This window comes from Andrographis paniculata, unplaced genomic scaffold (genome assembly GCF_009805555.1).
Source record: "Andrographis paniculata isolate CXL003 unplaced genomic scaffold, ASM980555v1 Contig34END, whole genome shotgun sequence".
NCBI classification, from domain to species: Eukaryota; Viridiplantae; Streptophyta; class Magnoliopsida; order Lamiales; family Acanthaceae; genus Andrographis; species Andrographis paniculata.
In genome coordinates, this window is record NW_026137567.1 from 2,880,984 (window position 1) to 2,894,799 (window position 13,816).

Here is a 13,816-nt window from a genome sequence, read left to right on the forward strand (position 1 = left end):
AATATTAATTATTCATGTTTCAAATGAATCGTGACAATTTTTGTGGAGATTTTTTGTAAAATAATTATTATTTAAATGTGATATCAAACTTATTATTGTGGCAATTGGTGTGTCAAATAAATTTGTGGCAAATTATATTGCAAAATTTCATGACAGATTATGTAGTAATAGTAGCTACACTACTCATAGCCACTAGATACATTTTTATGGCTAATTTTATAACAATTTCATCAGCTACATATATTTTTTAAAATTTTTATATCTAATTTCATAGAAATATAAATGTTTTGTTGTTGTGCTATTTGGTAGTATTGAGTCATCGACATGAAAAAATAAAATAATAGATATGACCCAATATAGAGAGGTGGGGCGGACAGCCCATGATAGGCCCAGGCTGTGATAGAAAGAAGCCCAAATACAATAATGTTGAACAGACCTTTTGGATTTTAGATGTGACAAGGACAATGCTGATTTGACATGATCAACATATATTATACATATATTTATACATAATAAAATATATGATGACTTATAACAGAAGATGTGTTGAATTATAAATATACCGATATATAAATATATATATAGATATGTAATAAGTACCTCTATAACAGCTGATCTATATCCTTTTCGGGATCAAATTAGAAAATTCAGCACCAAAAAGTCAAATAAACCTGGATGCGTTGGTTTTCGAAAATTCGTGTGCTTCTTCTGGTTGAATTTGAAAAAAATTCATTTGAATTTGATATTAAAATAATATTTGATAGAATATTTTGTGAAAGAAAAAAAAAATATATATATATATATTTTTATAAAAACACAGTCCAAATAGTAAAATTTATCTAAAGAACAGACCCGATGATTCGACGGCATATATGCACAAAGCTCCACAACAAACAAAATGAAACCCCACCCCTAATGATCACACAATAACTTAAGGTGTATTTCTTTACATCCCAAACAATCTGAATTGTTTTACAAAATATCTCATGATATATTAAAATGATATATTATTTTAATATTAAATTCAAATTAATTTTTTTTCTAAATTTATCAGAAGAAACAAACCCTTACTTCCATTCACGCACCAATATAATACTCATAATCTACAAAACCAATCCACAAGATTCTCATTTTATTTCTTACACACACATCCATCCATATATCATGTATCCTATCTATCCACAAAACAGCATATATAGATTCTTCCTATACATCTTTCCACCGATTTACCTATCCATCAATGTAATGCCTCTAAGGTAATTGTCTTAATTAATTCGATCTACCAAGAACCATTTCTTGATTCAATTAGGGTTCATCATCGGACCACTCCTCAGCCTCGTAAAACAATCCGTCGACAATGTGGTCGATCACTGAATCGATCAAGCTGTTGCACCCCACCGAGAACACGCGCCCCACCCGGCTCCGATTGCTCGAAAACCATGCGAAGACGGCCGCGCTCGCCACCGCCGCCAAACACACGCCGGCGCCTTCCTCAAGTCCCTCTATCTCCAACTTCCTGAATATCGAATTCCCCGTCGCAATCTCCATCCCTACCGTAGCTGCAAACACAATCTGTAGATATATATTTTTTTAATTATTTACTAATTATATTACTCTTAAAATACTATATCTATAATAATAAGGACAGCTCCAATCCACTCAAAAAATTTAGTGTTATGCAAAAAATTGAGGGCGGGGCTCAGACCCACCCCAAATCAGCCCCCATCCCCCCTCCCCCAACCCAAAAATAATATATAATTTTATTTTTTAAAAAATAATGTACTATCTCCGTCTCACAAAATGAGTAACATTTGCTTTTTGTACGTAAATTTTTTAATATTAATATTATATTAGTTTATAGTAGAAAAAAAAAAATTGCTCATATTAAATTGTTTAATAAAAAAAAATAACATTTATATAATATATTGAGAGTAATAAGAATATTAATTATGTTAAGTAAGTAGTACACTTACTAAATTAAAAAATGATATTATTTTTATGCAGCGGAAAGTGATATAATTTTCTGTCAAAAAGTGATATATAATTATATATATTTTTAAAATAATATGTAATTATATATATTTAGGTTATATTGTAAAAATAATTTAAAATGAAAATGTAATTTATAAATATAAAAAAATAATATAAAATAATATAAAAGATTAATATCTAGAGAATATACCAAAATTAAAATTTATGATTAAAGTAATACTATTATTATAGATCAACTCTATTTAGCTACTATAAAAATCAAATAACGAGTCGTAAATGGTCTAATAATAATATTCTCAACATCCCATATATCGTATATCGTGTCTGTTACACTTTAATAAAAAAGAATATAATTAATAAATAATTAAGAATGTATCAGTTATTTTATAATATAAATAATTATAAATTAAAATTAAGATAACTAATTAGTTTAATTAAAATTAAAAAAAATAAATTAAAAAATTTAAAATGATATTAAAGTGTATAATATTTTAAAAAAGAGAGATTGAGCGTGTAAAGGATAGAACGGAACGTGGACGTGGTACATGATGGTACAGAGTAATAATTAATGAGCGTCCGTACGCACGCACCATAGCCAGGCGGCCGGAGATGATCTCGAAATCGTGACTCTTCTTGGAGCTCTCCACGTAATCCGTGAGGACCTCGAAGAACGGGGACACTCGATCGTCGCCGTCGTCGGCCCTGATCAGCCGCCCGCCGGAATCATCCGCGAACGACCGCAGCGTGCAAACCCTAGGCTGCAGCACCACCTTCCCGGCGACGTCCACCAGTTTCACTTTCTGAGTTACCTCCGAGTCCACCTTCTCCGCCCCCGCCCTAATCCGGCAAAACAGCGGCGGTCGGGCAGCGGTCAGCGCCATAGAATCGGATCAGATCAGATCTGAGAAGGAATCGAAATTGCCTGTATATCCGAGAGCGTGGGGGCGATGAATTTTTAGGGGAGGGGCGAAGGTCCACGTCGATTGGAGGATATGTGGAGAGAGTGCCGACCGCTGACGTAGCTGTCGATTGATTTACTATATATTTATATCGGAAGGTTCTAGTGACTCAACAGTACTACTGTGCGAGTGATTGAGCATGAATTGATCGATGCGTAGAATGTAGTATATATGTATAGTAATCGACCCCCACGTGCCTGACCTCGTGCACTCACGTTTTGCCACGACACTTATATAATTTATGTGGTCCATTTTATTATTATTATTATTATTATTTTTTATAAATTGAGAGTTTACGAATCATCATTTTTTTAATGTTTTTTGCGAGAGTGTGTTAATTAAATCTGACAAGACAAATTATACTGCACGAATAATGTGTGTCAATTGGAAGGCGAATTTTGAACCCAAAACTTTAGTTGTCAAAATAATTGGAAGGAGTCGTGAGTCCATTTCATCTTAAGTAGTGATGTTGTGGGTGATGGAACGCAAGTTTTGTACTATTTGCAAAATAATTGAAATAAGAAGTTGACAATATATATATATATATAATGTGTATTTTCCAAATGTAAGTGTAACTATCATATACTCATAGGTCCCAAATTAAAGATGTCTTTTCGAGTTTTGTAATGTATTAAAAAATAATTGTATTTTATTAATTCGGTGGAAGTTTGTAGGAGTTTGATTTTTTTGTCCTTTGACTTTATGTTTAAAACAATTGTGTGTAATAGTGTGTTTGTAATTTAAGTAAAATTTAAAAGATATTTTGATAATAGTATATGATTAATTTTTCTAAAATAGAACAGTGATACTTAGACGTGAGACAGACAAATATGGTAAAAATGATATTTTGAATTGGAACGGGGAGGGGAGAGTACTATATAATATGATTTACATAAATTAGTTTTATAAAAAAAAAAAATAGAGTTTTAAATATAGATAAAATTATTTGTTTATTGAAAAGAAATAAAAATAAAAGAGTTTTGAGTTAGTCATAATATAAAATATTAAAATTTAATTAAATTAATTTATATTTATTAAAAATATTTTAAGATTGAGCGGATTGAAAAGGAAAATGAGTCACCGATCTTGAGACGAAAGTATATTCTTTCAATATTTTTTTCCTACACGTTTTTTCAAAAAAATATTAATATATCACACATATTCATTATTTTTATATTCTTTATACAATTTTTTATATTTCACATAAAAAAAATATTTATTCAAATTATATCACAAAATAAACACATAATTTACTTATCTAATTAACTCATCGATTTATATATGTTTGAAGAATATTAATTTAGAACTATAAAGTGTTAGGCTTTATTAATTTGTTTGTGAGTTTGATTTGGATTTGAATTTGAATTTGGAGGTCGATTTTGTAAAGTTTGTTTGTTTGTGAGTTTGAGTTTTATAACAAGGTATGAAATTGTAATGGGATGAGAGAAAATTAATGTTAAGTATTTAGTAAGTTATTACCAAAAAAGTAAAATTAATTTTAGGTATTTAGCAAGTTATTACAAAAAATATATTTTTTTTGCCTCGCTCGAAATAGCATAATAAATGCTCAAATTTTAGGCAAAAGATGTATTTGTGTCGATTTTATGACAAATCTTAGCCTTAATATGTACTCGTGTAATGAAAAATTTTTGCCAAAACAATTTTGGTGACAATAATGTCGGTCAACACTACCTAGTCACATATGAGAAAATTTTGTAACGACTTTTATACCACAACAAATAAAATTAAAAAAAAAAATTGTTATAGAAACACGACTAACAAAAAAATTAGTACAAATAAATTTCATTACAAACATAATTTTTTATTTTTTGTTACAACTTGCTAAACATAAAATTTTGTAGGGTACTTGTTATACAAAAAATGTAGTAGTAAAGAGCTTGAATTATATTTCCTCATAACTAATGCGAAATTAGATATCGTACACAACGAAAACATCGGAACCAAAATCATTAAAATACAATTAACATCATAGATCGCCCGATAAGATCTAAGGCACGCTAAAAGTAAGTAATATCCATTCAACCACTAATGATGCTCAATAACACATTAACGAACACAAATATCAATTCTCAACAACAATACTAATACAATTGCATTAAAAAACAATAAACTACGAATACAGTTAAGTTAACGGATGATATCAACCAACAAGTTTGTAAACGGGATGATGATCCCAACATAAGTAAGCATGAATCAAGAGCGACAAACAAATTTTAGTGAAATGTAGAGATGTATTAAGCTAAGTTGCAAGTCAATTAGACAACTACGAAAAATACGAATTAAACTAAAAATTCCTACATCCTTGTATGTCAGTTTAATCAGATCAACGATGAACACATCTCGAATCGTCTCAACTCCAACGATTGTCCGTAGAATGAATGGTATATTGATTCCGGGTTGAAATAGATAGAAGATTGTTGAAAACAACTAAATTTAAATAAAAACAGATCGAAACAAACAACGGGTTGATCTAAAACAAAATCTTAAGTTGTTTTTTAATTAAAAAGCATTGAACTAATTTCAAAGAAGAATACATAAGCAAATAAATAACACAATTGAAATCAAATAAGCAAAGAATAAGACTTTCGGAAAACTAAGGTAAAGCTAAAATCAAGTTAATTTTAATATATAAAGAATGAGACTTTCAAAACCAACAATTAGCACAAAACTAAAGCAAAGATATCTAGATGTTTCTAAATTATATCTCCAATTTTGATCACTTAAATATCGACTTCTCCGTCGAAGAGCTTAAAATTTAACGATTCATCTTAATAATGTAGGACAAAATATAACTTTATAAGAAATTATAATTATGACTCACTTTTATAAAAATCATTAAATATATAATTTTATAAATTTGACTTTAATCAAAACAACAAATTTAATATTATTTGTATCGTTAACCTAGTATCAATATTTAAATTTATATATATATATATATAGTTATCATATGAGGTGTTTGGAAAAGAACTTTTTGAATAGCTTTTAACTCTAATTTAAGTGTTTGGTAAATTAACTTTTTGAAAGAATTTTTTAGACAAAAAAAATAAAAATAAAAAAATACTAATTTCTAAAAAAACTAATTTACCTAGTTTTTTTAAAGAGCTTTTTCACTTTAATTATGTTTATTCATTATTTACCCTTAAAAACAATTTATTTATTTCATACATATAATAAATATATTTTTATTGTAGTATTTATTAATTAATTTTAATATATTTTATTTACTAAATTATAATTTTATTTTGTAAATTTAATTTAATAATTATTATTAATTATTACATATAAATTATTTTATTTGTAAAATATATAAATTTATTAAAATTAAATCAAATAGAAAGGACAAATATTATTTATTTATTTATATATATTTTTATTATATAAAATTTACATTAAAAATAAATAAAATAGAATAAATTAATAAACAATAATTAACATAACAAAAATATATACGAAAGATTTATTCTTTTATATTTTATACATCAATAAAATTTTGTTATTATTTTTTAATAAAATATTTTTTTTTCAAATTTGAAAAAATAAAAATAAATATTTTATAATAGTGTTATAATTTGTAATAATTAATTAAAAAAAATTTCAAAAATTTAAAATCAAAATAAATATTTTATAAAATACCATATAAATATCATTAATTGTCATTTATATATAAACAACTAATATCAAAAAGTTGTTTTACCAAATACTTTAATACAAACCGCTAATTGAATCAACTAGCAGATAACACAGCTATCAGCTAATTGCCAAACACACACGTAGTCTAACTAGAGACTCAAATAAAATTAATTAATATTGATTACTGTCTCTTTATAATAATAACTATGATTTTTATTAAAAATAATGTGAAATAAAATATAATGTTATAAATAATTACTCTTTCTTCCATGTAAATTTCGAATTTTTCTGTTTTCGCATGTTACACTTTAGTTATATTTTAAATTTAATAATTTATAATTTTTTTTTACACTTCTTACTTATGTATTAAAATATGGGCGACAAATTCAATTTTAAATTTCAAATTATTTTGAAAAAAGAGATAAAAAAAGAATAATAGTAATATAAATAATTAAAAAAAAAGAAACAAATATGGGGCAAAATTGAAAGAAAAAAAATAAATTAAAAAATAATGAAACAAATCATACAAAAAAAAAAAAAAATTATAATAAACTTGGGAGATTGGATTAGATTATCACTATTTATCTCATTTTTCCCCAAAAATATCAAATCAAACACCTAATTTTTATTTTTTATATTATACTAAAAATCAAGTTTACATTCAAAACATCACATCAACTCTATTTATATCACATCATACAACTATTCAAATTCAAAATTTTTACTATTCAAATTTTAACTCAAAATTCAATTCCCAGACAAACACACCCTTAAAATAAAAGTGTAAGCCTCAATTCTCCCAAAGAAATATACAAATAATATTATATATTTTTTATTTTATTAAAACTAAAGAAATATCTTAATTATAGATATAAAAAAAAAAGAAGATAATTTATATTATATGGGACAATCAATATATAATAAATTTAATTTTAAAATTTAATATAAATTTAAATGAACATGTGGTTGAATTTAAAATATTATCTATAAAATATATATATTTTTATTTATACATTTTAAGAGTAAAAGAAAACATATTTAAATAAAAGCAATATTTATTCGTAATCAAATAATATTTTTTTAATTTTTATAATTATCAAAATTATGAATATTGAGTAATTGAAATATTTTTTCAAATATATATATATATATATGATAGGATATGATATACTCACTCCGTCTCATAACTAAGTATTCATTTATTTTTTATATGTTGATCTTTAGATATTAATTATTATATCAAAACGTATTACAAATAAAAAAAAATTACAAAAATATTTCTATTAGTGTCTTATAATACTAATACAATGATATTTGTATAAAAAATTATGCAAATATAAAAATATTTTTAACGTTAACTATAATGACGCAAAAGGTAAATGGATACCTTGTTATATACACGAACATACTAAAATAAAAATATTGATTCCTTTGGCTCGAACCAAATGAATAATTAAGATTAAAATACTAATGTGACATATACCGTTTTTCAAAAATTAATTTTTGTAGGTCAATAATACTATATAAAATTTATTAAATATTTAAATTAACTATTTAGTCGGTCAAATAGCTAAATCTGTTCAAAATGATTATTTCCCAAACACATCTTAATACAAATATAGGGCGGGTTTACTTGTGAAATTTTGCTTTTGGTTTTACCATTTTAATAACTTTTTTTCTCCAAAAACATAAAATTAAATACATATTTTTTATTTATTATATTAAATTAAAATTTAATTTTACATTCATAATATCTCATTAATAAATATTTATATCACGTTAAACAATTATTTAAATTCAAAATTTTACTATTTAAAACCGAAATCCAAAATTAAAATCTCACAAATAATCCCAGTCGTATACATATTTAATTTTACATTAAAAAATATTACATCGATACAGAGAATATATAGGAAAGATCAGTTCCGATTTAGTCAGGGATTTGAAAACAGTAATAATAGTAAATCGTAGTAACAATCATTTATCGCCCCGTAATTGTAGCTCCGAATTTATCGCAACCCATTTTCCCAAAATCCCCTCCAGAAACGAAACCCACACTTTAATCCATTAATTCCCTCCTCACATATCGCTTTTCACTTCGCCGGAATAACAAACCGCCCAATCCGCCGGCCGGCCGGTCGGTGTCGCTGCTAATCAATCCCTCTGATGGTTTTCCGGCGGCGGCGATGGCAGACGACGCCGCACAGCACCCCAACAATTTTTCCCAGACCCTAACTCTCGAGCAGCGCTCCACCTCCTCCAAGAAGAAAAACAAGCCGTCGAAGCCCCTCCGCGCCTTCCGCAACGCTTTCCGATCGTTCCCGATCATCGCTCCGGCCTGCAAGTTCCCGTCGCTGCCGGGGGGGCGGTTCCCGGACGGGAAGTCGCTGCGCGTGACGGGGACGCTCTTCGGGTACCGGAAGGGGCGCGTGAGCCTCTCGATCCAGGATAACCCCCGGACGGTGCCGACGGCGGTGGTGGAGCTGGCGATGCAGACGCAGGCGCTGCAGAAGGAGATGGGGCAGGGCATGGTGAGGATCGCCATGGAATGCGAGAAGCGCCCCGACAAGGACCGGACGGAGCTCCTGGAGGAGCCGCTCTGGACCATGTTCTGCAACGGCCGGAAAATGGGTTACAGCGCCAGAAGGGATCCCGCCGGCGAGGATCTGCACGTGATGGAGGTGCTCAGGGCTGTGTCGATGGGGGCCGGTGTGCTGCCCGGCCGGCCTGACCTCGACGACGGACCCGACGGGGAATTGGCCTACGTGAGGGCGCATTTCGACCGGGTCGTGTCCAAGGACTCGGAGACGTTATACATGGTCAGTCCGGACGGGACCAGTGGTCCCGATGTCAGCATCTTCTTTGTTAGAGTTTGACGTTTCAATTTGTTTTTTTTTTTTTTTTTGATAATATTGTTAGGGTTTGTGAATAATGTTGGGTGCATTTAGGATTCAATCATGTGTGTATAGTGTACACACATTTTTGACCAAATTAAAATAAAATGTACTGTTATTAATTTGTGGGATAAGTTGTTACAGGGATATAGCAATGGTAATTTTCTTTTTTTATTCAAAACAACACTTAAATAGCTTTCTGGATGCATGCATGCAGTTATTACACATGACATCCTTTGTCCAAAAAATAAACTATATACACACAAGTGTATGTATATATATATATATATATGACAAAAATTAACCCGATTTGATAACCTAACTGGAACCTGACCTTGGAACCTGACTTGAAATAATTGGATTTAGATGGAGATTTTTGATCTAATTAATAATTGGGTCAAACTCGTTTAACCCATTTAATTAAATGAGTCAGGTTAAGATCTGCATTTTCGACCTGAAAATAACCCGTCTAATCTGGTTAATTAATATTATTTTAAATTTCAATATATTTTCTAAATTTTATCAATACAAGTCAATATTTATGGCCAATTTTATAAAAATAAATAATAAAAACAAAAGATTGTGTTGTGTACTATTATGTAGTGTTTGTTATTTCGATTATTGAATATCCATTTGATGATATGAATAAATAAGTTTTTGCTTTAATATATATATATATATTATGCATTTGAAAATTTTGTTAGTAGAAATTGTAATTTTAAATTAAAAATTTAAAATTTTAGACTTAAACTAGTTATACAGGTCAGATTCAGATTGACTCAATTAATAAAAAGTCAGGTTAATGTTGCAAATATCAACCCATTTAATTAAATAGGTCAAGTTCAAGTCAAGGGTTTTGCAACCCTTTTAAAGCTGACCTGAACCTGAACCTGACCGATCCGTTTACCGGTCCTATATATAAAATCATCTCCAACCCACTGCATACAAAAAATGGGGGGCTCCAACCCAACCCTAAATTCGTAACACTGTTACTCCACTCCATTTTTGGAGTAGAGTTTTTGTGGTATTTTTTATATTTTTGATATTTTTTTGGTGTATTGTGTAATTTTAATTTTTTAGTAGATGATATATACTTTTATATTTAAAAAAGTTGTATGTAATTTTATTTTTTTTAAAAAAATAATGTATAGTTTTATTTTTTAAAAGTGATATAATTTTAGTTTTTGGAAAGTAATATAATTTTATTTTTTTAAAAAAATAATGTATAATTTTATGTTTTAAATTGATATATAATTTTACTGTTGAAAATTAATATAAATTATATGTGTATAGTTCTAATGTAAAAATAAATTAAAATTGTAGTGTAATTTATAAATATAAAAAGTTATATAAAATAATATAAAAGATGAATATATAGGGAATATACTTTTTAGAGTAAAAATTGAAATTTATGGTTGGAGTAAAGTTACTGTAGATCAACTGCATTTTTACTGTAGCAACTGCAAAAATAGAGTGGAGGGTTGGAGATGGCCTAATGTATGTGGGGATAGCGACCTCACGGTCACATGTCTATTATGTTTTATATATATCTTTTAATACTCCCTCACTCCCGCGGAAGATGAAGCCTTTTGTTAGGGACACGGTATTTTAGGTAATGTAGGTTATTAAATTATTAATAATAAGTTAAGATAATATTTTATTATTTTTTATATGTATAATGTTGTTGGTATTTTAAATATTTTTAGAATTATATCTCAATAAAATATATTTCCTCTGTATTATATTGAGATAAAATAGAAATAAAGGTAAAAAGACTAAATTAACTCTATTAGTATTGTATGATATAAAGGTAATGACATTTGTGTAATATATTATAAATTGGAAGGGTATTTGTAATGTTAGGTAGATAATACAATTACTAAAAAAGGAAATTGATACTTTGTTATAGTACCGACCAAAATAGAAAAATTGATAGATTGTTAAGGGACAGAGGAAGTATGCAATATGGATATCATTGTATAGATAATAAAATTTTATATAATACAAATGGAAATAAAAATGAATAAAAAAATTTATTTATTTATTTATAATTATTATAAATTAGTTTTATAAAAAATGAGGAGTTTTAAAAGTAAATAAACATATTTATTAATTGAAGAGAGATAGAAATAAATGGGTTTTAAGTGGGTCCTACGTGTAAAATGTTAGAAGTTTAATTAAATTGATTTATATTTGTTAAGTATGTTTAAGATTGATGAACTTACCAAAAATGAAAAAGAGTCATCTTTTGCGAACGTACTAAAAAGGAAATGAGATCATTTGTGACGAGACGGATGGAGTATTATTTTTGTTGGTAGATTGATTCAATCTTTAGATTGTAGTATCGCCTTTTATACCGCCCTTTTCTTTATTCAAGATTGTCGGAAAAGACGGTTGATTGTCACCGGTCGTAAATCATATGAAATTTACTATTTTTCTCTAGTTTCGTATTTCTCTTAAGTGCCTACATCATACATCACGATTACTGGTCCAACACTTATTAATCCACATTTCGATCTCCTATATCTATATAAGTTGAAACACATAGCTTCTTATTTGTCCTTATGGTTGTCTTTTGAGCGTGGGTAGTGTCATCGTTTAAAACAATTATCATGCATTATTTCCAAATAGAGTATGCAATCGGCCTTCTTTGCCCTTTTATTTAATATACTACTCACTCCGTTTCAATACAATAGTTTTGTTTACCATTTTTGTCCGTCCGAAAATAATAGTGTTATTTCCATAAATAATCATATCACTATAAAACTACCTTTACTTTTTCATTATTATTACACAATTGCCACTACTTTTTACACTAATACACTCACAAGGGCAAAAAAGTCTTTTACCTGTACTTTTTATCAACTATCAATATAATATCAATATTCTTTAAATCCCGTGTCAAACACAACTCAAACTATAGTTCTGGGATGGGATGGAGCGAGTATGATATTTGAGTTTCTAGTTGCACATTGTCTATTTTTGGATTTCAATATTTTGTTACACTTGAAGGTGATTTTCCCATTGCACTTGGCTCTATTCATTGAAAATTCATTCCAACTTGTTCTCTTTTAAATTTTTTTTTTTTTTTTTTTTTTTTTAATTATATGTTGAAATTCAAACTTAATTTTTCCTTTTGGCTAAGATATCATTTGTTCACTTGTTACTTTATGTGGTTGACTTCTTTATCAGATGGGCATTGAGAATGATTTCATCTATGGTGATTGTCAAAAGAATATTTTTATAGAGCAACCACTTAAGTTTGTTACTTATGGGTAATTTTGTCTTGTGTGTAGGCTTTATCTCTGCAATATATAAAACAATTTTATGATGTTTGGCATAGACATTTTAGTGCTACTATATGTTGGAATTTGGGATTACTTAGTTGTAAATCATAATAGTTTTTAGATAATACATTTCATAATAATATTCCTTACTCATGCATCTCGCAGCGTTTGTTTGGGGGTTTCGATTTTGAGTTGAGATTTGAATAGTAAAATTTTTGAATTTGAATAGTTGTATGATGTAATATAAATAAGTGTTGATGTGATGTTTTGAATGTAAAATTGATTTTTAGTATAATATAGAAAATGAAAAATATATGTTCGATTTGATATTTTGGGAGAGGGGGGAGAAAATTGGATGAATAGTGTAAATTCAATCCAATCCCCCAAACAAACACACCCTATTGATTATTATGCATGCACATACTCACAGAGCTTTACAATTAGAATATACTCCCTCCGTCCCATATAATATGGGTATATTACTGTAGATGCACGAATTTAGGTAAAGTATAATTAGTAAGTAATTAAAAAGTGTATTAATATAAATAATTATTGTATAGTAAAAATAATTATAGATTAAGATTAAGATAATTAAATAGTTTAATTAAAATTTAAAATTTAAAATGTGATTAAAGTGTATAATTATATTTTCAAAAAAAGAAAGGAAAAATTATATGAGACGGACAAAAATAGAAAATAGGGACAAATTATGTGGGACAGAGGAAGTATATTTTATAAGATTTGTTTATTTTTCACACTATTATATATTTTATATTTGCTTCTTTTTTTTCTTTTTTTTAACTATATGTTTTTTATTATATTTTTGTATTGTTTGAATTTTTTATTTTTTTTCCTTCTAAATTACAGGTTGTAGAAAACATCACAACTACAAGATCAATGATTAGCTACTTTTAATCTAACTTATACTAGAATTTAAACTGAAATATAAATTTTGTAAGACTTAATTTATGATTCGTATTATTTAATTTTTGTTTTAGTTAATATATTTTATTTATTTATTTATTTTTTG

The 13,816-nt window shown here is 27.7% G+C and overlaps 2 protein-coding genes across 2 annotated transcripts; one reads left to right on the plus strand and one right to left on the minus strand.

Annotated features, from left to right (window-relative positions):
* Window positions 1-1,104: 1,104 nt before the first annotated feature.
* Window positions 1,105-3,081, minus strand: LOC127248961 (stress enhanced protein 2, chloroplastic). Its single transcript, XM_051271563.1, has 2 exons — window positions 2,583-3,081; window positions 1,105-1,572 (listed from the first exon to the last, which is right to left on the minus strand). The coding sequence occupies exons 1-2, from the start codon at window positions 2,871-2,873 to the stop codon at window positions 1,306-1,308; spliced, it is 558 nt and encodes a 185-aa protein (XP_051127520.1). The 5' UTR covers window positions 2,874-3,081; the 3' UTR covers window positions 1,105-1,305.
* A 5,358-nt stretch (window positions 3,082-8,439) lies between these two features.
* LOC127248396 (protein MIZU-KUSSEI 1) lies at window positions 8,440-9,667 on the plus strand. Its single transcript, XM_051270710.1, has one exon. The coding sequence runs from the start codon at window positions 8,792-8,794 to the stop codon at window positions 9,479-9,481; it is 690 nt and encodes a 229-aa protein (XP_051126667.1). The 5' UTR covers window positions 8,440-8,791; the 3' UTR covers window positions 9,482-9,667.
* The last annotated feature ends 4,149 nt before the right edge of the window (window positions 9,668-13,816 follow it).

Coding starts and splice junctions, on each gene's coding strand:
- LOC127248961 (XM_051271563.1), bottom strand. CDS start 2,873: ATGGCGCTGACCGCTGCCCGACCGCCGCTGTTTTGCCGGATTAGGGCG. Junction 1,573..2,582: donor TCTCCGGCCGCCTGGCTATG/GTGCGTGCGTAC, acceptor ATATATCTACAG/ATTGTGTTTGCAGCTACGGT.
- LOC127248396 (XM_051270710.1), top strand. CDS start 8,792: ATGGCAGACGACGCCGCACAGCACCCCAACAATTTTTCCCAGACCCTA.